This window comes from Cavia porcellus, unplaced genomic scaffold (assembly GCF_034190915.1).
Source record: "Cavia porcellus strain 051 isolate PalLab524CR breed Dunkin Hartley unplaced genomic scaffold, mCavPor4.1 scaffold_15, whole genome shotgun sequence".
Taxonomy (NCBI): domain Eukaryota; kingdom Metazoa; phylum Chordata; class Mammalia; order Rodentia; family Caviidae; genus Cavia; species Cavia porcellus.
Genome location: NW_026947498.1, coordinates 54,730,321 through 54,756,725, shown reverse-complemented (window position 1 = coordinate 54,756,725; position 26,405 = coordinate 54,730,321). Strand labels below are relative to the sequence as shown.

At 39.4% G+C, this 26,405-nt stretch overlaps 1 protein-coding gene across 1 annotated transcript in view; it reads left to right on the top strand.

The window, feature by feature from the left end:
- The window catches only part of Myh15 (myosin heavy chain 15), a 147,856-nt gene that overhangs the window by 106,518 nt on the left and 14,933 nt on the right, over positions 1-26,405 (top strand). The window contains exons 30-36 of the mRNA XM_063224911.1: positions 3,193-3,389; positions 6,485-6,834; positions 8,925-9,049; positions 12,673-12,788; positions 17,973-18,165; positions 18,401-18,604; positions 23,099-23,224. Of these exons, the coding sequence (XP_063080981.1) occupies positions 3,193-3,389; positions 6,485-6,834; positions 8,925-9,049; positions 12,673-12,788; positions 17,973-18,165; positions 18,401-18,604; positions 23,099-23,224 (1,311 nt within the window). The remainder of the gene's footprint in view (positions 1-3,192; positions 3,390-6,484; positions 6,835-8,924; positions 9,050-12,672; positions 12,789-17,972; positions 18,166-18,400; positions 18,605-23,098; positions 23,225-26,405) is intronic.

Genomic DNA, 26,405 nt, shown 5'->3' with positions numbered 1-26,405 from the left:
CACAATGCACATTCTTTTCACAATGCTGTGGCTTCCAAAAAATTGAGCAAAATAGTGAACTCTCTTCTTCCGGCTGTGGTCACTAAGGCCATCGTCCTCAGGCCCCAGGGATCCAGCATGGCGTGCTCATGATTCCTCAGCAGAAGTGGAGGAAGAAGGTACCTCCTCGCCCTTGCTTCTTGTCACTAGCTGCTAGATCACCACAGCACATTCATGCATTTGTATCTTTATTACTGTCTGCCTGGGATACTTTGAAAGAGCTATCTCAGAACTGTATTTTTTATCTGACATATTGAGTTCTTCAGGATTTCTGATTAGTTCTTTTTAGGATTTCTAATTTTTGTTGTTTTTCTCAATCATAGTACTGATTATTTTCCTACTTTCATTCAATTATCTATATTCTGTTATAGTTCATTGAGTTTCATTAGAATCACTTTTGATGTTCTTATTAGGAATTTCATCAGTATGCTTTTCTTGGAGGTCTGTTGCTCCAGAGTCCTTGTGTTTCTTCAGGTGCTGTGTTTCCTTAATTTCTCACACTACTTATGTCCCTACTTTGATATTTGCACATCTAGCAGTTGAGTTTTGTCTACCACTTTTATAAGGTAGCTTTCATAGTGAAAGTCTTTCTCTTCGATGTGTCTGAAGTGTTTGTTGGAAAGTCTATATTGGCTTTAGTTCCAAATGGGCACTGAATTATAGTCTTCCCATAGCTTTTCCTGTTATAATCATGTGTTTGGGTGGCATGGCGGCAGCGGAGAGAAGGAAAATTTAGCATAGGGCCTCATATGGTGCACAGGAGATACTTACCAATGTAGTTAGGGGCAGTGGAGGGAGACAGGTCCCAGGTCTCAGACGGCAAGCACCTGTGTTCCTCAGGTCTTGGGGTGGCCGCCGCAGCCATCCTCAACCACCTCTGTAGTGCTTAGTACTCTGTGGGCTTGTGTCTAAGATCAGAGCTTCAGTCTGATTCTTGTTGGATTTCTGAAGCTGCAGCTCTTTGTGTTGATGTTGTAGCATGTGTACAGGGCCTGAGAGATTGGAGAGGCAGAGGTTTCTGACTCCTGGGGCAGTACGAAGCCCAGAGAGCTCCTGTTCTCAAGATATAACTACAATTTAGTAGCATGGCTCTAGGGGTGCCGAGACAATGTGAGTTCATTTTCTGAAACAAAGCTTCCTAGCCTGTTCTAGCTAGCTCTTGTAACTGGGTACTAAGCCTATGGTAATTCTGGAACGCTCCTGTGGGTAGGATTATCAGTGACTGTAAAAATGTGATCTGCTGGGACTTCGCCCTTAACTTTTACCCTGCAACAAGGAAATCTTTCCTTTCACCTCCCTCTCATTGAGAATCTGTGGTCATAGTTCTCTTTCTATGCATGTTGCTCCTCTCCCCGCTGCAGTCTCAGGTCTCCATGTATTACAGATTCTCACTTCTTTTTTGCTGAGTACTGTCGAACTGCCTTAACCACTGAGCTCAAAATGCACTTTTTCATTTTTTGTTTTGATTCTTTTTTTGTGAAGGGGAGAAAGGTGCTAGGCATCTCTATTTGACCACCCTGGAATCTACTCCATATAAAATTTTAAATTACTGCCATTGTTTTTACATTGGACATTGTACTAGATAATTCTATTATTTCAATCTGCATATCAGTCATATGATGTGTATAGGAAAAATGAACATTCTGAGAAGATAAATAATTCGTCATATAAGCTCATATATTATATGATACACTGTGAAGGAACTCACACAGATAGTAAATAACTGAATTTATATTTTATAAGATCTCTCTAGCTACCTTCCCAGTGGCTCCCAGTTGGAGCACAAGCCCCACTTAATCTGGCACGAGGCCTCCACCTGTGACCTTGCCTCATGGATCTGCTTCCCTTGTTTACTTCCCTAGAGTGCTCTTGGCTTTCTGCTCCTTCTTATACAAGCCTTTGAAATTTTATAACTGGTGTTTTCATCTCTTAAATGCCTTTCCTGAAGGTCTTCGGGGGAATGATGATAAGAAAGCAAATATTGTACATTATGCTGCATCATATTTTATTTTTTCCTATTAGGAAAAACACATTTGTTAATGTGTTTGCATGTTTCTATCGTATACCTCCTTGTTCCTTTTTGGCTCTTTATCGCTGGGTCTTTGATTTGCTTCCTTTACTTTTTGTGAGATTGATGCCCAGGACATGTACTCAAGACACATATATTTAAAAAGCGAAAAGATCATAATATGAATCCAAGTTTATATGATTCCAAAGCCTGTTTCTGTCTCAGCTTCACTGTGTATTATTTCTCCTCATTCACTACCTAAGAATTTTGACTGAAGCTGTCATTTACTAAGCTTCAGAATGTCAGACCTGAAGCTACCTAAGATGATGCTTTTTTTTTTTTTAATTTGCAAAAAGGATCCTTGAGGACAGGCTAGGATATGATTTTCCTACTGCATGAGATTATCTCCTGAGAATGATGCTGCTTAGAGGTAAAAACATTTGTTAAACTCATCTGTGCTATTCAGTAAATATAGAAGCCACTACTGTACTGCAGGTTCTGATCTAAATTTAAATATATGTTTATTAAGATTAAGTAAAGGGTTCAGCCTCATCACCCATTTTACTATGCACATTTGAGTGTTTAACTGCCACATGTGGCTATTGATTATCATATTGAATAGTGTCACATAAGACATTTTCATCATTATAGAAAATTCTACTGAGCAGCATATTTTGAGGTACTAACAGTAGAGGTTTTTGTAGAGCTTTACATGCAAAAAACATAACTTTATTTTTCACAAAAATGCAATGAATAGACTAGACTAAATTTCAGTGTTTTTTCTGATTCAAATAAGATATAAATATTAGTTATTGCTATATGCATATCTTATTATTTAATTGATATTGAGTGTTGCTAACTTTGTGTTCTCCACTATTTCTAGAAGGCCAGGATTGTCCATTACTGAAGCCTAGGTAGCAAGAATACCATTTACCTAAATAGGACTCTTTCCCATTTTAATAGCAAATTAGGTATTCTCTATCATGTATCTTCTTATCTAAGATTGTTTTTTGATATCATACTATTAACTTTAGGTTCACCTTGAATTTTAGCAGAATTTTATTAACTTTATCTGAAAAAAAAATGTCACATCCAAGTGTTTCAATGTTAATGGTGATGTCTTTTTAAATTTATATGTCATCCAGTCTCAGAGTGTCCTGGCCCACGCCCTGCAGTCAGCCAAGCATGACTTTGACCTTCTACGAGAGCAGTATGAGGAGGAACAAGAAGCCAAGGCTGAGCTACACCGGGCCCTGTCCAAAGGCAACACTGAGATGGTGCAGCTGAGAATGAAGTACGAACAAGAAGCAATCCAGAGAACTGAAGACCTGGAGGAGGCCAAGTGAGTAGGGGAGGCTACCTTTAAACTGGAACTGGTCACATACAGGAGTATACTTTCAAGTCCTGTGAGGTGCATCAATAAGTTTAAGAGCAAAGCTGAAACAATCACTGTTGGCAAAAACCACATACTCTAGAGGGTGTAAAAATAATAAAGTGACAGACTATAATGAGTTCCAATGGAAAACTTTCTAGAGGCACAAGCAAAGAATTCATGCAAGATGTGACTTTACAAATTGGGCTATTATTTAACATCTTACATTTCATTTGATAAACCAAAATGATTCGGCTCATGTATACACACAATATCCATACATGAAAGTTATTTTATCTCCAGTGTATGACTCGTAGAGTATCAAGTGGTATGTGAAGATGGGGAGTAACTGCTGGAAATGTATTAGGATCTTGCCTCATGGGATAAAAATCAAATTGAAAAGAAATCAGAGGTCATCCCGCAGGGCACCCTTAAGGTTAGTGCCATCAATTTTATTGCCAGTTCTACTAAAAGGTTTTAAAAGTTCCTCTCAGGAATATCAAGAGTCTGGGGCTCTAGGGAACCAAGACTGATTACCACGGTGTACTCATGTGGTTTACTTAGAGACTGAAAATGCTTCAGTATTTTACAGAGAAAGTATCACACTAGCCCCACTTTATAATTGTTAGTTTTACTCAAAAGAGTATGTCTCTGGGTTGGTAGCTCGACAAAGATTCAGTGTAAATCATTCATTTTTCTTTATCTTTAGCTAAAAGAAAAATTTCCACCAGTTCTTCACCTAAATCTTTGAGGGACACTGTTGTATAGCTGCAAAAGAGCTCTGGGTTCTGTCCCAGCCGCAGTAGGAAGTGATCCATCTCAGTGTCTGCAGTAACTTGCAAAAGGCTTTGGAATGACAGGTACTAACATTACCTAAAGTATGTGTTTCACAAACTCTCTGAAGTCCCTCAAAGGGGACTTTTGAACTGAAATAGCTCTTTTTATATAAAATCTGTCATTTGCTTCTAAATAAGAAATTCATTTCCTTCAAATGATTGAAGACTTTTGATAAAGTGCCTAATTGTCATTTTATTTCATGGTGTTCTTGGTGCATAGAAAAGAAGGAAAGAATGTGAATTGATTAGTGGCCACGTGGATTTGTTGAAATTAGTGCTGTAGTATTTGACAACCAAAGAAAAGTACTGGACAAACATGGTAATATCTGAAGACCATTTTTGCTTTAGCATTATTTGAACATTGAATAAGTAAAGCTTTTCCAGAGTCAAACTTTTCCTCCAAGTCATCTCAGGGAAGTAGGTGGCTTTAAATGAATCTAGAGTCACGTGTTGGTCAAACAGGAAAGTTGGAGGGTGGGCTGCTTTGAGCGCTAGCCTGAGGTTCATATGATGAGTAAGTTTAGCAGAGCCAAGCTCACCTGAGATCCACTTACAACCTCCAAATGCTAAATTCTTGATGGATAAAAATTTGCTGTCTTACTCCAATAGCCCTTTGCATAGTCTAGATAAATAAGCAGATGCCTATGGCTGGCAAGTTAAAGAGCAGAATTGTAGTTGATATTAAGTGCAGAATAAATTTGTCAGTACAATGAAAGTGAAAAATTTGTCCAGTGTGCCTTGAAATTTCCTGGTGCTTGCTTTGAAAACCTCAGTCCTTCTTAAATTCCTCAGTGCTGGGTAACTCAGCATGGTTGGTTACTCAAAGGAGCTTAGTCACTTTCACATCATTGTGACAAAGTACCCAACACTCAATTTAACACAGGAGAGGTTTATTTTGGCTCACAGTTTCTCTGTGTGGTCAGGGGGCCTCAAGGCAGGAACAGATGTAGAGAGGGGATGGTGAAGGAAAAGGTGGTCCAGTCATGGCATCCAGAAAAAAAGAAAGGAGGAGCTGAGGACAAGAATATATCTTTTTAGAATATACTCAGTGACTTCACCTCCAAAGCCCCCCCAGTATATTGAGCACTGAAATTATCAATGGATGAATCCATTAATGAATCTAGCACCCACATGACCCACCATGTTCTACACACAGGAGAATTTTAGGGGACGTTGCAGATATAAACCATAACATTTTGTTTTATAATTATTTTATGAGGCATCAGAATCTCCTCATAAGAAGAATGAAGCAAAGAAATTGATACAGTTAGAAAACCAGTGATTGCTGTTAGAACCCAAAGCCTTCTTGAATGCTGAGCACAGACTGTGTAATGCAGGCGTCTAGAGAGCCTTTTTACCCACCACATTACTCTGTTGGGATATTGTATAGTTCATGTTAATTCCTGAGAATATTTTTCAGTTTCACAGTATAACAGGAAAGCTTTCTTATGTATAATTCCTTTCAGTAAAGAAGTAACCTAAGATTAAGAATGGGACACCTAGCAATTCTGCATGGGATGTAAGCAAAGAATGCATTTCATTCATTAGAATTCCTAAGAGTGCTGTATGATGAAGAGGGTAGGGGAAGCTTTTCATAATCTACCCCACAGCAGAGGCTGCTAGAAGAACACAGAGGCCAACCCTCCCTGATAGCAATGGAACATGTTAAGTGGTACCATATTGGGGTGAATGTAAATCTGAGATGAGATGGAGAAGACATGCAGAGAGAGAAGAAATCTGAGTCCTGTTTATAAACTGCTTGACAAGAGGCTGGGAGGATGAACTCACAGGGTAGGCACAAGAAAATATTCCTTAGAAGCAACATAGCCAAGGAGGTGTTTAGAGACTAACCATGCCTAACGAGTTTCAATAGCTTCTGTTGGTGGGAAATTTAGAACAACTTTGTTGCTACCATTTTGTATGAAATTGACATGACTTACTTATTAAATCTTTAGGATAAGCAAATATTTATAGGAATTCAAGGATATGCTGAGTTGCAAGTCTGGCAAAGCCTGGACAAAAGTAAAATTCATGTGCACATAGGAGCCAGAGGCTGGAGGGAAGCAGAGGCAGGTTTCTGGAGCATATCGAGCTTCCTGTGCTGGATCCCACTAAGACAACTGCAGAGGTCATCCTGTTTGTATCAAGTGGTTTCATTAACTTGGGACAGGCTTGATGAACTCTCAGAGGGGACACTGCTTCACTCATCTCTGGGTCTCTCTTTCTTAGAAAGAAACTGGCCATTCAGTTACAGGAGGCTGCTGAAGCCACACAGGAAGCCAATGCCAGGAATGCATCCCTGGAGAGGGCCAGGCACCAGCTGCAGCTTGAGCTTGGGGATGCCCTGTCTGACCTTGGGAAGGCCCGCTCTGCAGCAGCTGCGCTGGACCAGAAGCTGCAGCACTCTGACAAGGCCCTTGCCGACTGGAGGGAGAAGCAGGAGGAGACCCAGGCCTTGCTGGACGCCTCTCAGAAGGAGGCCCGGGCTCTCAGCACTGAGGTCCTCAAGCTGAAGCACACCTGTGAGGAGAGCACTGAGGGCCAGGAGACGCTGAGGAGGGAGAATGAGAGTCTCCAAGGTACCCTCAGCTGGGCTCACAGCCCCGGCAGGAGCCCAGGGCTTAGGGGGAGCCCTGGCTTTGTGAATAGGAAACCTTTGCACTGTTGTTTCATGTTTTAACTTGTCAAGTTTTAGTATTTTGTTTTTAGTGTTTTCTTGCTGGAGATATTATTTGTATTAAATTAATTCTGAAAGTTATCTAGTTATTCTTTATACCTCTAGATATAAAGAAAGCCAATCTTAAGGATTTCTTGATGTTTTTATCCCTACTGATATTTTCCATGTATTGTACATATCCATGTGTGTTCTTTTACTCAAATTATACATTATTTTACACCATTTATCTTTATCAATGTTTTATAATTTAACAAATATTTCTATAGCCCACACTACATCCCCACACTGTTCTCTATACAACTACTTATTATTTAACCCCCAAGGAGTCTTAGTTTTATATAAAATGGAGATTCTATCAGGCTGCATAAAATTAAGTACTTTTTTTGAATTCATATTTGATAAGTAGCAGATCTAAGATTTGAGCCTAGAAACCTCGGCTTTCGTACACACAGCTAATGAACTGTGCTACTTGCCATGTGCCTTGTGGATATTTCCATGCCTATCTTTTTTTTTTTTTTTTTTTAAATCGGTGGGATCGAACTCACAACCACCTGCTTGCAAGGCAGGGGCTTATGCCGCTGAGCTAAATCCCCAGCTCCTTCCATGCCTATCTATGGAGGCCTGACTCATGCCTTTTAAAAGTAATATTGATTTTATAATAAGGATGACCATTATTTAAGCCTCATTAGTTTTAGTACTGGTTATTCAGTACTGATGCAATAGTATGCATTCATATGCATATATTTGTGCATATGACATTTGTGCATATGATGTGCATTAAGGCCTAGAGATGCCGTGGTACTAGTTCATGATTTTGGAGGTATAAAACTTGCTTCCTTTGCTGACTTACATAATCCAAGATCAGGTCACTGACTAGAAAGCTAAAGGTACTAAAAGAATGATTTGAAAACTAGCTGTGTCCCAATCGCCTGGAGAGCTGTTAATAGAGATAGATGGCCAGAGCCCATCCCACAGTTTCTAATTCAGTAGGTCTGGAATGAAGCCTATGAAGTTGCATTTTTAACAGTTTTCAGAGCAAATTTAGTGCCACTGGTCTGGGTCGGGGCTTGGACTTTGAGCTTTACTCCAAAAGCTCTGCAGAGGATTCTAAATTGCAGTCAGTAAGTTGCAGTCAGAGTTGAGAAAAACTGGAGATCTTTGGAGAGGGCTTGTCAGAAGAGCGTCATGATTTGCATGAGAATTCTCATCTGATGTGCTCCTATAACTGTTTGCATTTCTTAAACAATTACAGTCTAGGTCTTTAGGAACAGAGAAGCAGGTGAGCTCTTGAGTTGTTCTGTTGTCTCTAGACTGAATTTTATGGCTCTGCACCCACCTCTACCCAGGTACCAGTGGCTCCTTTCATAACGAACAGAATCAAGAAGACAATACCAAGTCCTAGGGATTTTTGTGACTGCTGGATATATTGCTGTTTCAAAGGCTTACAGTCACTGGGGTGGGGGATAGTCAAATTGTGTGCTAAAGTCACAGTCTTCTCTTACCTGGGGTCATGTTTTTGCACCTGGCAGACACTGACCTAGCTTCTTCTTTAAATTTCTATTCCAGTGTTGTGTGTGCCTTAGACCACAGCAATCCTTGAGGTTGAAAGCTAGGCATTTGCATTAGAAGCAGAGGAATTCCTGGATTGTGTCAAAGAGCAGGTCCAGGCAGAATCTGGCATGACTGGGCTAAGCAGAACCACCACAGAAAATGCACAGACTGTCCCAAATACAAGACTCTAAGAAGTACCATCTTCACCAATGGGGATAGTTTTCTGGCAGATAGCCAAAGAAGACGTGGGAGAACAGATAGCTTTCTCTAGCTCTAATAGACATCCCAGAGGGCTAGTGGAGAGCCTGCCTTCAGGTTACCGAGGGCTGCCAGATTACCAAGGTTTCCAGTGGGTCTCTAGGCACAGTGTCATGTACTTGATATCATAGGTCTAATACAAATCCCTTTCACTAACTTTGCTATTCTTGTTTATTTTTCCAGAACAGATTTCCAGTCTGACCAACCAAGTTAGAGAAGGTACCAGAAACTTAACTGAAATGGAAAGGGTTAAGAAACTGATTGAACAAGAGAAGACTAAAGCCCAGATGACACTGGAAGAAACAGAGGTATGGTCATGAGGGATAAAAGAAGGCTTCCCTCATTAGGACAAAGGGAAGATCTGCCTGGTAGTAATATCAAAAGCAAACACGCTATCACACGTAAGTGATGTCTACCTGTTAGGGACCATGTCTAATACTTGCTATGCATTATTTTACATAATCATCCCAAAAACTATTGTCCTCATTCTACAAAGGAAGAAATTGAAACTCAGAGAGCAAAATAAGCACTAGTGAAAGCGGGTCTTCAGAATGTACTGAAAACAGAAACCATGACTGCTTATCTCTAGTACATAGATCCTTACTGCTCCAAATGTGGTGCATGGACACCTGTGTAGACATCACTCAGGACCTTGTTAGAAATTCACATCTCAGCCTTCTCTCTAGTTCTGTCAAATCAGAGTCTACATTTTTAGTAAGATTATTTTTTTCTTCCTATACTTGCTTACACTGGGGAAGCACAGACCTCAGACATTGCTGCTCTGTTGGAGATGTTAACCTGTCAGTTCAGACTGCTGAGGTTCGCTTGAGATTTGTTAACTTGACAAAGAGACCTAGAACTATGGACTGGGTTAGACATCTTTATTCTCAGCTGTTCAGCTCAGCTCACCTTACCTGCCCAGCTGCCCAGTCAGCCCTGTGTGTCCAGCTGCTGCACACACATCCTGAGGTGCACAAGCCCTCAGCCCCTCAGCCAGCTATCTAGCCTCTCAGCCCTTGTGGCAGTCTGGATTTGTACTAAAATACAGTCATGGCTATGTGCCCATATCAACCTTGATTTTATAAGTTATTTACTTTGATACCACTAGGTCTGCCCTGTGCTGGAGTTTCATTGACTTTGGATATATGGCATCTTGGAAATCACACACACACACACACACACACACACACACACACACACACACATACACACACACACACACACACACACACACACATACACACACACACACACACACACACACAGAGCCTCAGCCATAGTGTAGCCATTTGAGGCTTCTTTTTTCCCTGTAGAGGTTCAGCAAATATTTGTCAAAAGTTTAAAAACCAAATATTCTCATAGCTGCCCTCTTCGGAACAGAATTCCTCAAAAACATCCCTCCCCAAGTGAAATTCCATATGATAGTCTCAGACATTTGTTTCTAAAAGCTCATCTTTCATGCAGATTATTTGTTTGGAATGTTTTTGAGGTTATGAATTCAAAGTTCAGGAAAGTCTCTGACTCTCCCCCTGGGTGGGGCAAGCAATTGCAAAAACCACTAAGAAGACTTTATCCCGAAAAAGATAGTGAACTATAAAGTCAGCTATTTTGTCATGGGCATTAGATGGTTAAGATGCACCACAGAGCTTCCTTTATCTCAGCTGAAGTTCATCTTGTTGACTTAACTTTTGAATAAACATCTGAACATGTTAAAATACAGTTTAATCTACAAACACACCAATAGAGACAATGATTTCTGAAAGAAATGGCAGTTACTTTTAGGTATAAGGCCTTTTGAAAGATATGGTAATACAAAATTATCCCCCATGACTGCACTGTGCAAGCATTTTCTGTTAGATTTACTTCACCATTACAATGCTAAGAAACCTGCAAGGCAGGAGATGCAGGCACATTAACCTGTGTGCAGCATTTTCAGGTCAATAGCTCTTGGCACTATTATACTAAAATGGCACCTGAGGTTGTCACACTTCATATAAAATCTCTTCCTCAGCAGTGTGGTGTCTCCTCAGAAAACTGATTCTTGTACATTTGCTGAACTTTACATGACTGAGTTCTATTCCTGCAACTAAGTCATTAAATGAATTAGTCACTAAAGGAGGAATTGTCTATAGTTTGTACATTACAATATTCAAAGCAAAGAAATAGTTCAAGGAAACTCTGACCTGATGAGCTTGCTTTTATTTGCATAACTCTAACATGTAGTGTATGACAGAACATAAAACCACTGTACTGTACCAATCAGTACAGTAAGTCCCCCAACTCAGGAGCAAGTTGAAAACTCTCACGGGTGTACTGTATAAGTGTCACTCTGTTGCACATAAATGAATCCAGAACCTTCTCCCTGTATGTTAAATCAATCATCATCAAGTCAAATTGAGAATGTTAGGATTACGGCACCCGTATCATGTAATACCACTAGATGGCAGTATATCCTATGAGCCTGTTTCAAATTGTTTCCCCAGGCACATTATAAATACTTCCTCAGCTTGGACCTGTATTTGTGACTTTGGTTTATTTCTTATCCTCAGTAAACCTTTATGAGAAACTTTATCAATTTTTTAAAAAGCCACAGAGCTCAAATTATCCTAGGTGACTTTCTCTAAAGATTTACTTTCTCAGTGCACTCTAAAAAGCCAGAGGTCAGAGTTTACCCCTGAAGCAACTAAAACTTTCCCTATGAGGAAACTGCTATTGAATCATTGTTTCTGGCTAATTTTGTTTTTATACTAAACAAAGGTAGGGTGACAGAATGGCAAAGCAGACCTTACTAAAATTTCCAACGCATTTCTTACATTTATCTAAAATTACTAGTCAGTTGTTTTTACTCATGGTTCTTCTGTGTCAATCACTCTTCAGAGCAGGTTATAAGCAATTACCTCTGCCCTAAGAACTGGCCAGAGTTCACTGACAAATAGATTGCTTCATCTTCTTTTATATACATTTTTGGAATAGGTTTTAAAAATTGCATTAAACTTATACTTTTGAAATTGATTGACCTTTACATCTCTGGCAATGATTTCTTAGGTCATTCTTAAATACTTAGAGATCTCCCCACCTGTCAAAACAATCCATTTGCAGGGATAGTGCTAACTAATCCTTCAATCCTAATGATCCATTTGTGGGACATCCATACCGATGGGACATGAGGAAATGTGTTCTCTGCACATTCTTGTTCTGTGATTTTTTTTCTAGATGACATATGTGAACTTCATACAAAAATTCAAAGAAGTTCCGTCTTTGACATAAATGGGTTAAGGTGATAGTGGTTCTCACTTAGTGCTATGTGTCAAGTGTATCCTCGGCTTTTTGTTTGTTTTTCATATGAAAATATCAGACACATTTCTGTTCCTGAATGACTAAATGCATTCAGTTTTTTCTTTAACCCTCTGTGATGCCCAAAAGCAAACAAAGATTCCCAACAGCAATTACTACTTTCTTTGTTCTACCTTTGATACTTTCATTGGGTCACTTCAAAGATGGCATATGTAAAAAAGTAGAAAGTGTGAAAGTTTAAATATAGTCAGAGATTAGAAATTTTACATTTAAAAAGTTTTTAATTAGGTTAGTCATTTACTTCAGTGGTAGAGTATTTGCCTAGCAAACATGAAGTCCTGAGTTCAATCCCTAGATCTGAAAAAAAAATCAGTAAAATATTGGGTTAAAAATGTCCTAGAATTCTAGTTTTGGAGTTATAGCTAAAGACCTAAGAATGTCAGAAACCACAATTGAAAGCAGCCACTGATCTTCCATTCTATTCTAATCTTTAAGGAACTAATTAGAACCTGGATCTCTCCCAGCAGCTCTAAAGAGAGTTACATCAGCGGCATATATTTTGAGAGAAAAAAGTTCAAAAGTTTCAATCAAAAGATGTATTTCATTTAATGTTTCTTTAATAAATTAATTTGTTTAGGGAGCTCTGGAGCGGAATGAAAGCAAGATTCTTCGCATCCAGCTTGAACTCTCAGAAGCTAAAGCGGAGTTTGAAAGGAAGCTTTCAGAGAAAGAGGAAGAAATAGAAAATTTTAGGTAATTAAAATTGATTCTGGTGAGCAGCGGTTACATATCAGAATCTTTCAATGATTAGGCCTCATGGTGTTTATTGGTTTTCATGACAATTATTGGGACATTACCAAAAAAATGTAGTCCAGCTCTACACTAGATTTTCTATTAAGTGCATCCCTGTTAATATAAAGTAATATCCATGCATAATTACTATAAGTTTTTATGATTCTCTTATATTCAAGCAGCTTCAACTCTCATATAGAACATGCACATAATAAATGTATGTATATGACTGAATATTCTGTCTGGGTCTCATCACAACTGGCTTGGGTGTTCAAAAAACTAATGATGCTGAACCATAGAGGAAAGGACTAACACCTGGATGCCGTTCACTAAAGTTAATGCCACCTCGGAGAGAAGTTTTCCCATACCCTGCCTCTTCCTGAGCCATTTGCGTGGGGAGAGCAGAACCATCTATGTGAATTAAATTATCTTTTCTGTCTCTCACTGGCATTTTCCTTCCTGGAACTCACTGCAGAGAGAAATTCTTGTCTAATGAAGAGGCTCTAAATCAGCATTGAAAAGAATTTTTTTGATGAAGAATAAAAATATTGGGCCTTGATGTTTATCCTATTTCCTCTCAAGAGGAACAAAAATGAATGTCTCTATATGCAGTTAAAAAACAATAAAACCAAAAATCTTCACTTCAGATTGCATCAAACCTGTGTCTATAAATAAACCAAGCTGAGGAATATAAATCTTTAGGAGAGTGTGTGTCTCAGAAGGTACATCTGAATATTGGAGAGCAGTTTACCAATTATAATAATCATAGTGCAAAGGACGTCAGAGAACCAACAGTCAACATTACGAGAAAAAAGCACTGAACAGAGCTTGAGCTGTGGAGGGGCTGGAAAGAAAGAAAGGATGGACAGGTGGCCAAAGGCAACTCTACCTAAATTTTAATTAGTGGTCCATTGTAACAGTAATAGGAACAATTGGAAAGGAAAGGCGAGCATGTCAAATAGCCCTTTCACTCTGAGTATAGATGATACCAAATGCCCTAGTTTAATTTGATGGTTAACTGTGACTAAGGCTAGCATTGAACTGAATAGGATGCCAAGGAAAAAATAAGCACAAGCATGGAATTCCAAGTGATCAAAGATAAGCTAATAAATTATAAATCACAATGACAATGATTTCCTAAGGCCAAGATAGTGTTAGTGTCTTATATCCACAAAAATCCTTAGCAGCTCCATAAAACCTGAAGCAATCTGTTAAGGCAGGATTCAGGAAATTGAAGGGACCAAGAAAGTCACAGAGAAGAGATTCAAAGGGCAAGGTCAAGCCTTGGTAGTTCACAGCCTGTGTAACTCATTCAACAGCTCCTCTACTGCCAAGCTGTTTGAGAGTCTGGAAAAGTCTTAAGGCTGAGTGAGCCCATCCTGGAGACTGTGTGATGCATTGTTCAGCAGGTTTTTTGGCTTTGTTTTTTGGTACTGGAGATCGAACTCATAACCTTGCACTTGCCAGGCAGGCACTTACATCACTGAGCTAAATCCCCAGCCCGATGAATTGTTTTAACAGGTAGTATTATATGATATATTTCACTTATTTAGAAATATTTGAGTTCTTAATGTTGGCAGAAACTGTGCCTGTTAGTCTAGTCAGAACTTTCTAGCCTTTTGTGGATGATACAGCTATTTTTATCTTTATTTCTACTGTTGTTTATTATTGGCAGAGTTGGAGGGAGGTGACAGGGCAGTCACAACTGGTAGAAGAGGGGAAGAGCTTTGCTGACCAACTCTGATCTCCAGTCTAGACACAGAGAAGGAGGTCAGTTTTAGGGCCATCTGGTACTCATATTGCCATGTACAGAAAACCTTTCCATCAAGACTTCTCTGAACAGGTTGTTCAGGTGTATCCCTAATCTCCAGGGACACAGCTGTAGTCCTCTCCCAGCTGTTCTGGAAAATACCACAGTGGTGAGGGTCATCACACATACTGTGCTCTCCCCAGAAATTCTTTTTTGTTGTTGTTGTTTTTTGGTTTTTTTTTTTTTTTTTTTTTTTTTTTTTTTTTTTTTTTTTTTTTTTTTGTCTTTTTGAGACAGGGTCTAGCTATGCAGTTCAGGCTGGCCTTGAACTCACTTTGTAGCCCAGGCTAGTCTCGAACTCACAGTGATCCTCCTGCCTCAGTCTCCCGAGTGCTGGGATTACATGTGTGAGCCACCACGCCCAGCTACCCCAGAAATTCTTTATTCTATCATAATACATTTGTTTCCTTTAGTTTGATGCCCTATGCTATGGAAAATCTAGGCAAACTTTGTGTATTGCATTGGATAGGACCTATCTTCAGCTTATGGGCTATGTGGTCTCTGTGCAAACCACTTAGCTCTGAGTTTGTAACTTAAACACAGGCCCTGACAATAGTCTAATGAGTGTGGAGGATTTGGCCTGAGCCCATAGTTTCCCCACCCAGCTCTACAGTTTCAGGTATCTGATGATTTTTCATTGTCTTTTCTTTCTATGTGATCCACTCCTCTGAAATCTGCCATTTCAAATTGTGTCATACGATCTCAACTTATGTGTACTCTTATTTTTTACTGTCTCACTGAATTTCTGCCCCAAAATCATGTTTAAACATCATGATTTTTAGGTAACATGTTTTTGTGTGTCTTTGGAAAGTATGGCCTTAAACTCAAATGTGATACTTAGTTTTCAAAAATACCTTGCTGATCATTTGGAAGGTGAACTGTACATATTCAGCTGTGCAGTTCAGTGAGATGAGCAATATTAAAGGAGAAAAATGACCTATTGAATTGTTGATTTTAAATTATTAGTTTTGAAAAGTTTTAAATTTGTGTCCTGATTTTTAAAATTTAACTTTGCTCAATTTATATGTTTTTTTTTTTAGAAAAAAGAAAAAAATCCTTACCCTTGGTCATGAGTATTTCAATTTTCTTTGAAAAAAATGTTTTTGAGAGTTTCCATTTTCAGCGTTTTTTTGAACTGTGGATAAAACGTATTGATTATTTAGTCATCATTTCTCTGGTCTATAGCCTCCATTCCTGTTAAGCCACACTATCGTAAGCCACATTGTCTTGTCTGCAGACACTCATGACATTTCCTAGACATCTGTGGTAAAACTAGCATTTGAAACATTCAGTTTATCTATGGAAGCAGACTTTATTTCTGTACAGAAGATCTTGATACCAGCCAGGGGTGCTCTAGTCTTTTTGTATAGTGAGAGTTGACCTTGGAAAAAGTGACACAGGAAGGCTTAGAAACATCTTAAAATGTGTAGTGCTGATGCGTATGAGTGTGCCTATATGAGTCTGTATAGGCTACTATCACAACACATACAGATGGAGTGGTTACACAGCAAAAATTAATTTTCTCATTTTAGGGTCTGTAAACCTGAGATCAAGGTGTTGGCAGATTTGATTCATCTTTGCCTTGCAGACAGATGATCACCTTCTTACTTGATCCCCACAGGGTCTTTTCTCCCTGCGTACCTATCCCTAGTGTCTCTTCCTCGCCTTGTGAAGACACCAGTCCTGTTTGATTAAATATGTACCATAATGTCCTGGTGTTTATTTTTATTACCTTATGAGAGTCCCTGAGTATAAATACTGTCATATTCTGGAATACTCAGGTAAAACAAATGAGAGAAAAGACTTCATCATATGAGCATTCCTGTTAACATTACTTGCTTGCAAGCTGGTATTATTCTGATCTGGAAACTGAACAAAAGCTTAGCACCTAAGGATAAGCATGGAAGGCCAGCTTTAGCTGACCCCTCCTGATTTCTAGGGTCAAGAGAAATGAAAGTGTAGAGGAGTGGTAAAGACCCTGAGCTATGGAGCCATAAAGAGTAACCCCTACACATTTCTAAATTGCTTTTGAGGACCTGATGTAAGAAAAAGAGATGCTTCTATCTTTTCCACAGTCTCTAGCTATGATCCACTTGCAAACTCTTTGCACATCCTCGTCCATGAAGGCAGTTTTCTTCCTGATCCATTTTAGAAGTCAGGACACATGCTCTGTGACAATTCAGTCTACAATCTCTTTCGGACCCAAGACAAATACTTTTTTTGCTGTTTTTTCTGAAATATGCTATGAGAAAGGATAGAAGTTTCTTGCATCCCCTTTACTTAGCTGTCCAGGGTCCTGTTTCATGGAGTGAGCTTACCAGTGCATATGTGAGTGATAGCAGTAAACTGTCCTGATGAATAAACACCAAATCTTGGTGACTTAAAATATCAGAAGTTTAATTTCACCCAAGTTGGATTTCAATGTGAGGTAGGAAGTAACATTATCTACCCTTCTTAACAACTCAAGAAATTAGGTTCCTTCCAACTCATGCAGCCACGGATGGGGATGAGAGATTGCAGGTTCACACAAGTGTTAACATTTGTGTGGGTGAAGTTTTTAATGGAATACTTCACTCTAGCCCAGTCAGCCACATGGTCCTCAACTACCTTCAGGGGAACTGGGAATTGAAAATTGTCATAGATCCCCTCAACATTTTCATTGCCTTCCTAAATGTATAGCCATTTCTCAGCTTCAGTCGCTTGGCAGACGTGGATTTTGGTTTTTATGAAGGAATATCAGAGTCATTCAGTATCACATTGCAACTGGTTTTATCAGCCAATTCTTGTTCTCTCAAACTGCCAGAGAGAAATAAACCTATTCAAGTACAGTTGTGTCTGAGGACTATTAGAGCAGTATTGGTGGGTCTTAGGACTTTTCTGATCTTAGTAGCTCTCTTCTGCCCAGTTAAGATAATTCTCACCATTGAAAGTAGTTAAAATATCACAGCCATTACAAAAGCACATGTCCTTCACTACTAGCCACTGTTGGAAGTCTAAGGCTTTGCTTTTGATCATCCTTTAAAGGGTCCTTTTGATCATCCTTTAAAGGCTACCATTGGCCCACAGAAACAATGAAAATAGTCTAGAGGTGCCTGATTCTTTATAGAAGTTGGCCTGTAAACCTTCCTTAGTCTGTTATGATCAACACAGACTCATTAGCCTCACCTCTCACTATGTTTATAGAATGAAAACCCTTTAGCTCCATTTTTAGTTACCTAGAGTTTTGTTTGGAATTTTACTTTTTTACATTTTCTAAACTGTTATGAACATAGCATGTAAATTTTCTTAAATCTGGGTATGTGATATCTTCCCCCTCAATATTATTCCAAAATTAGGAGGAAGCAGCAGTGTGCTATTGATGCTCTGCAGTCTAGTCTGGATTCTGAAGCTAGGAGCAGAATTGAGGCTACCCGGGTAAAGAAGAAGATGGAAGGGGACCTCAAGGACATGGAGCTCCAGCTTTGTTCTGCTCACCGCCAACTGTCAGAGGCAACCAAATCTGTGGACCAGCTTCAGAGTCAAACGAAGGTATTTTCAATTTGTAATACAGGGTTGAGGTTGAAATGCTTCTGTAAACAAACTAAGCAACAGATTGTACTGAGCAATCAAAGTAAGAACAACAGATCTCAACCACAAGAGAGTGAGATTATGCTTACATTCATCATGTAAGGGACATGTAGGTGGAGCTTGGCATGTACTTATGGGTCCTCATCTCATAATGAACAGAGAAGTCCATGCTCCAAGTCCGTATCTTCTCTCACAGGATCTTCAAATGCAGCTGGATGACAGCACACATCTGAACAGTGATCTGAAGGAGCAGGTGGCTGTGGTTGAGAGACGCAACTCTCTTCTTCAGTCTGAACTAGAGGAACTGAGGTCTTTGCAAGAGCAGACAGAGCGTGGGCGCAAACTGGCAGAGAAAGAGCTCCTGGAAGCCACAGATAGAGTCAATCTTTTTCATATCCAGGTGAGATCTATAGTGTCAGGTCAGTGTCAGTGTCAGATGGTGGAAAGCAGTGATTCCCACCTCTGGTCAGTCTTGGATCAGCCCGGTTGGCGCATCAAGGCTGAGGTGTGGCATGTGAGGTACAGGGAGAGCCTGTGTGGTCTTCTGGGCAATGTCACACTTTTCGTTCCTGAGTATGATCATTTCCCAGGGCCACTGTAGCAAAGCAGTGCCTAGTGGATGACTTTAAATGATGGAAGTCATTCTTGCAGAATCCTGTTTGGTGTTAGACATCCAAAATGAAGGCCATGCTCCCTCTGAATCCTGTGGGACAGTCCTTGTCTTTTGACTTACAGGAGCTTGCAGATAACCTTTGGCATTCCTTGTTTTTGTTTGATGCATCTCTCCATCTGTCTTCTTCACATAGCGTTCTCTTTGTGTGAATTCCCATCATCTCTTGGTGTCAAGCTCTGTTCAGATTTTCACTTTTTATAAGGATACCAGTCACTTTAGATTAGGGCAAATCTAGTGATATTACCTCTTTAGGTCACATTATGAGAAACTAGGTGTTAGAAGTTCAGTGTACCTTCTTTTGGGAGACATAATGTAACCATTAACATTAAGCCTTCTGCTAGGAGAATGAACTGACAGAGCATTGAAGGCCTGTATACCAGAGAGGGATTGTTGAATGTACTATATCCTTGTTTTCTACAAATATGCCCCTTATTCTCCTGCTTTTCCCTAAGCCAATTGCTTGCTCAACATCGCAGGAATAAATACCTCTTTCCAGGGCTAGGTTTAAATGGCTACTGGATAGAATGAGCTACCAGTATAGTACTTGAGCTTCACTTGTAGTCATGTGATGTGAAGCACAATTTTTAGATTCATTACCATTTGCCTAAAATCAGAAGATGACATAGTGACTAGCATAAAGATCTGTAGTAAATAAGTTGTGCCAAAAGCACCCACAATAACCTGGATAGGTAAGCCTGTGGAGATGCAAAGTGTCTACACTGTCCCCAAACAATGAACTAAGTAAGTAGTTGTAACTGGGTGGTGGGTGTAGTGATAGAGGAAGGTCACTCCTACAGAAAGCCTTCTCTGAGAATCCTACACTTAACATGTATGGGCTTCATGAACATGAAGGACAAGGGAGACACCAGCCAGAAAGGGGGAAATGAGGGAAGAGCTATGGGGGAGAGGGAATGCACCTTTTAAGAAATGTTCACACATCTAGAGCACAGGGCAGGTAGGAAAGATGAACAGAGATGTCGTTAAGAGTCGGGTGTGATCAGTTGCCAAGGACCCTGAGCCTGAGTCTGGTGGTGATTGAATTTTATCTGAATCTGCTAAAACCTGTTGACTAGCTGAGAGTGAAGGTATCAGATTTAAAGTTTAGAAAGTCTTCAAAGATAGATGAAAGCAACTATGGACAATCTGCCATGCTTTGAGGTGTTTAAAAACATCTGGCTGCCACAATGACTGGGAAGTGTTACTGGCTTTTAATGGGCAGGGTTCAGTTTTAGACTCCTTCAAAGTGCCAGATAACTCTACATCATAGACTTATCCTTCATAGAATGCTGGTTATGCCCTGACCCTCACGAAATAGTAGACCAAAGGATGTGTAAACCAAAAATGTACTTGCTGAAGGTGCTGCAATTAAGTTTTGCCCACAACTTAACTTTTGTGTCCATGTGCGTGATGTAATTCCATTTGGGTATCACTGGGTACAGAACAAATAGAATGTAGGTTATACATCCCAGCAGACTAGCCAACTTTAACATTTTCTTGGGTTAGGGTATTACAGCTCAGTGATAGAACACTTGTCTAGTATGTTCAAGATCCTGGGTTGGATCCTAGCTCTTAAAGAGAAAAATAATTACTTTTTTCCTGAATAAAGCTTTTCTTAGTAGAGAGTACTGAATTCTTATGAAGTCAAATATTTAACTTTTTAACAAGTAAATCATCCACTGGTGGCAATTTTTTTATTTAAAGAGAAAAAAAACAGCAAAAGGGTACAAGTGATACAGAATTTCAAAAAATAAAAATAAACAGTAAGAAATCACTAGTTAATAGATTACGTATTGCCATCTTAGAGATAGTTGATCAAGTTACAAAATTAAGCATACAAAGTGGACATTCAAACAGTGAAACTGCAAACAGTTGTGTTCAATGATCCAACAAAAACTTAGTAATATGATCATCTATCTTACACCCCTAAACACACTTGCAGTTGTGTCCTTTAGAGCACTTGCTTTTCCTTTCTTTTTTTACAATAACATTTACACATTTGGGGTTTTATTACTCCCACAGTTCTTATTACTTATTTTGGAACAGAATAAAACCAAATGTGACAAAACAAAGCAGAGTTGGTCAAAACAAAGGATGGACATAGTACATGATGTGAAACCAGAATACAAGGTAATCAACAATGGTTACCATAATGCCCCTTGCTACCTTAAAAAGAATTGCCTATATCATCAGGTATAATAAAATTGCACAAAACAGTACAGAACAAAACCAATAAAACCTAAACATTGGAGACATTACTGAACTTCAAAAGAAGATAATAGTCAAACCAGAATGGGCATCATAGTGAAGCTTATTGCCTTCAAAGTAGTTGCCTATACCCTCAAAATTGATAATATCAAACAGAACAGAATAGAGTAAAATCAGTCAAAACAAGATGGTGAGAGCAATATGGAGCTTCAAATCTAGTTAATAGAAAATCAAAAAATTTACTATAATATATCCTTCTAATTTTTTTAAAAAAATTTCCCTTCATTAAAAAATAATAATAATGAAATAAATTTTTAAAAAGGGGGAAGATTGAGATAAAAGAGTACATAACAGCATAGCAATATGGGTCAGAACAGAACAATTTAAGCAACATAGTGTTTCAACTGTATGGTATATTATAACTCAATGCATGGTAGATTACAATGTGAAGAAAAAATGTAGGGAGAAGGAAGGAAGGAGGGAGGGAGGAAGAAAGAAAGAGAGAGAAAGAGACAGACAGAGAGAGAGAGATTTTAACCAGAGAAAAAGCTGACATATAGACAAGAAAATTTTGAGGGGGAAAAATGAAAATTAGGTAGTGCAGGCCTTGTCTGTAGGGTAGAGTTTCTAAAATTAAAGTAAAAGAGTCAATAATACAAAAGTGCCAATTCCCAGGCCTCACTACAGACCTCCTGAATCAAATGCTCTGCAGTGAGACCCAGGAATCAAGGAAGTCCATGGGCGCCACTCTTGGTCTACATTACTCTTTTGACCCGCACCACCCCAGGTGGCACATTGCTCTCAAGGACCTCTTGCTTAGATCAGACATATGAGGCCAAACTTATCTTAGGCTGAAGATCTGTCTCTCCCTTTGAAATCTGAACAGTGATAATATAAACTTAATTTCCTTCCTGCTAAAAATGAGTAAATCAGAGTCACTCACCTTGCAGAAACTTTATAAACATTTTTCCCTAGAAGATTTTAAATAATTCTTTATATAAACAAATCAGTGTTTCTGAGTATACCTTCCTTTACAAAGAAAGAATTCCTGTGGAGTTGACTGCAGTGACCATCCAAAAAAACACTTGCCCAAAATCACTTCCCTCATGGCAGTAGAAATCCTAGGTGTGCAGGGTCTGGCTCTCCACAGGACCAAATGGGCAATCTTGGTGGTGCTTCATGCCATGGAAGAGAAGGTAAGCAGAACCCATCAGGCTGGAAACTCCGTCTCTATTCCTAAGACTTAATCCTGTTCTCAAGAAAATCTCTTGCTAGAGGAAAAGGAAAGGATAATGTGGAAGGATGAAATGAAAGGAGACATAAAACGTAGAAAGAACATTGCTTTCACACACATGCACTGGGCTAAGAGTCACACCCTCAGAACAGCTGGTATTCAAACACAGACCAGGTACAGCAAAGGCAGATTTGACCTTTAGTCAGCTCAGGAAGGACAGAACGGGGCAGCAGGCTGTGCGTGCTGTCCTCCCTTCCATGATGGTTCCTGAAGGCTAGGGATGAAGACTCTCGTGAGCTCTTCTCTCCTCCTTACTGCAGGGTCAGACAGGATACCAAGCAGATGAATAAAGAATTCTGTTTTATTTCCTGGAGAAGATCCTTGAAAGTCTGATTTTTATCTTGCAGGCTCCTGCAAAACAGATGACTGCAGGCGACTCTGCAGTCACTCTGTTCTGGGACTGTTTATACGTTAAAGAGCATAAGACAGAAAACACTCCTTAGCATGTTTCAAACTAAACCCATGTTGGACTTGTAGGTTATCTGGGGTGCATTTCTTTTTTCTAATTCAGGCTCCCTTCTCTTTAGTCATGAACCTACAAGTGGATGAAATCCTTTCTGGTTAGTTTACATCCTAGGTTTGAAAGTCTTGCTTAATTGAATAAAGCTGACTCTGTTAAAACTTGGCTCCTGGCCACAGCTGCCTCCCAGACTATGAGCTGAACAGACCATTTGCATTTGGATTGGTTTCAACTTGCCTAATAGGTATGCCGCTTTCCCTAGAACACAAGCCTTCTCAGCCAGAAGAAGAAACTGGAGGCTGATGTTGCTCAGATGCAAAAAGATGCAGAAGAGATGGTGCGGGTATGTCAGAATGCAGAAGAAAAGGTCAAGAAGGCAGACACTGAGGTGGGTCTGTTGATTGCCTGCTTGGTCTGACTTTCCGGAGTTTACTGGAGCAGTAAACTAGAAGGGGGGCCAATCTGCAGCCCAAAAGGCTTCCACTGAGTCTTCATCCAGTCAGATAGAAGTTAGCTGACCCCTCTGCCTCCCTGTTTTCAGCTTGAACATTAGGCCAATTGACTCCTAACTTCTAAACTACCCTGGGAATGAAAAGGAGCAGTTGAATATCACAAAAATCTTGTGAATACGATTTTTTAAGTTTAGCAATTTTCCACTTGTGAATCAATATAAGTTATATATAAAAACAATTATATATATATATATATATAGAGAGAGAGATATAGATATATATATATATTCATATTCCCTCCTTAGGGCCTATATTGGTTTTATGATGATGATTTTAAAAGAGGGTGTTAGCATTAGAAGAACAGATTCAATGTGAATTATATGTATGGTTATACAAGGGATTTATTAAGTAAGCTTATAGGATCTGAAGGCGAAAAGTCCCAGTGGTTGTGTACTGGATTAGAGATGAAAGAATCCAAACTACCTGTCTGCATGCTGGACAGCTAGAACATGAAGGAACCAGTCAAAAGTTAAAGACCTGAAAGCTCTTTCCAGTCACAGATACGAATTTGTTTCAGAAGGCCCAAGAGTCTGCTTCAGAAAACTAAAGTGTCTGCATCAGAAGGCTTTAGGAACTTGGGACTAATGTCCAAAGGCAATGGTGAAGACCCGAACTCTTCCCCAAAAGAGAAACATTTCCTTCTCTCCCTTTTGATGCTCCCAAGCAAAAAGGTTATTGGTTGGCACCACCATATCTGGCATGGGTCTTCCCCACTCAGTTTGCTGGCCTATGTATCAGCCATCTACAGACACACTCAGAATACACCATTCCGATATGTAGTTCTTAATTCAAGTTGACATGTCACAATTAACAGCAACAGAGTGCTTATGTGACTTATGTTTTATACTCCATACTCTGCCTGCATAGCAAAACAAATTGGCAAAGAAGGGCTTCAGAGGTAATGGACTTTCTTTATTTGCAAATTTAAAGCTGTCATTGTCATGCTTTCCATAAAAAACACTAAGCTTAGGTTGGTTGTCATCCGTAAGGTACCTTTGTGGGTACTAGAAAAGACCATCCTCTGGGTACTTTTTGTAGACAGATGCAGCATTTCTCTCAAAGGACATAGTAAGGAGATGATACCATTGAGGAAAAGAAAACAAGAAACAAAGCAAAAACAAAACAAACAAACAAAAACAATGGAAGGAGAATATAGAGACAACTTTGTGTGTATGTGTATAGGTGAGAGGCAAGAATTACAGGTCCCAGAGCTTATTCAGGGGTCTTGGGCTAGAGTTCAGTTTCTGTTCACACCTTCTCAAGGACTTTTGCACGGTCCATCAAATGCACAATACATGTAGCAGCCTTGATATTGTTGTATGAAGAAAAAGTGACCTCCTGGGGAGCTAAGGTAATAAGACCTTCAGTTAGATTTTACTTAAGATTTTGGCGAATTTCTTTAGTCACACATTATGGAAGATGCTATCTGCTAAGGTTATTAGCCTTATATGGTTATCTTGACTGTGTTGAAAATTGAACTCACGACTTCTTTTTGCCGCCTTTCAGTTCTCTAACAGTATTTCTCTAAGTCCTGATACCAGATAGCAAAGCCCAAAGTTGCCTCTATTTCATTCTGTGTCCTATCTATATGGAAAGTTCACAGCAATTCTATAGATGGTTGGTGTCTTAGTCAACTTTTTATTTATAATGACATAATATTTGAATACTTTACCAAGAGAAGAGGTTCATTTAACTCACAGTTCTAGTGACTCAACCACATGGCACTCACAACAGCATGACTTTGGGGAGGAGGTCACAGCAACTGGGGCTGCAATGGCAGGAAGAGATCATAAAGCCAAGTAGGCATCCAGGGTGACTGAATCCTCCAAATCTCTTCTCCGTTTGATTTAAGGACCTCCTCTTGGACCCTGCCTCTTAAAGGTTTCATCTTCCAACACTTCCACATTGAAAATTAAGCCCTAACACATTAAGCCCGACACCCAAAATGCATCAAAATCATAGCATTTTACTCCTGCTGCCCAAAGTCTATATTGTGCAAAATGTACTTTCTATCCATGACAGACCCAGCATTACACAAAAGTCCCATTCCAAAGTCTCAGCCGAGACCTAAGGCAAAATCTTGCAGCTGTGAACCTCTGTAAAAGTAAAAAAAAAAAAAAAAAAAAGATTAAATCTTTTACAGTGCAATAGCAGGACAAGATTAAAATAAGCATTCATATTCTAGCATGGAAAAACAGGGACACAGAGGAATAATCTCAAAGTAAGTCCAGTTCCTAGCAAGACATTTAATTCTCAAATTCTAAGCCTGGCCTGTCATGTACACTGCAGTGAGGGCATCTCTGCCTTTTGTTTCTGCTCATTTTAGACAACATGATTACTTTTTAATTTCAGTTTTGCATACCACATGTAGCTTTCCTCAGCAAGGATTGCATGTTGCTATTTTATCTGCCTTTCTAGGATCTGTACTATGGATCTGCCACCAGACAAGACTTGTGTGGTCTCAAGATGGAGAACTTTAACTTGCTCCTCCTAGTGTAGTAGTTGATCAACTCTTGTCATAGAAAAACATTTTAGGATAGATATGTCATTGTAAGATATAGGCAATTTTTTGTCTTTTTCCTTTTTATCAGTACTGGGGATCGAACTCACAACTGCCTGCTTGCAAGGCAGGCGCTTATACCGCTGAGCTAAATCCCCAGCCCCGATATGGGCAAATTTATTACACAGACCTAGGAAGTAAGAGAAAATAAGGCCCATCAGCTTGAGTAACTGTAAGATGCACGAATTTGATGAAGCAGATCAGATTGACTCATTAATAAAAGAACTGCAGGGCTGGGGATTTAGCTCAGTGTTATAAGTGCCTGTCTGGCAAGCATGAGGTCCTGAGTTTGATCCCCAGTGCTAAAAAAAGAAAACAGAATTGTATCTATCTTTTGTAACACCACTGGGGTGGGCAAGGGGCTGGAAATTTCCCACTAGATCATGAGTATAGCTCACTTGGGGAGACTTTTTCCTCATGTAATATGGGATCTGTTACTAGAGTTAGACATGGATCTGCAGCTATTTTGATTCTTGGAGACACCAGGATACTTACTA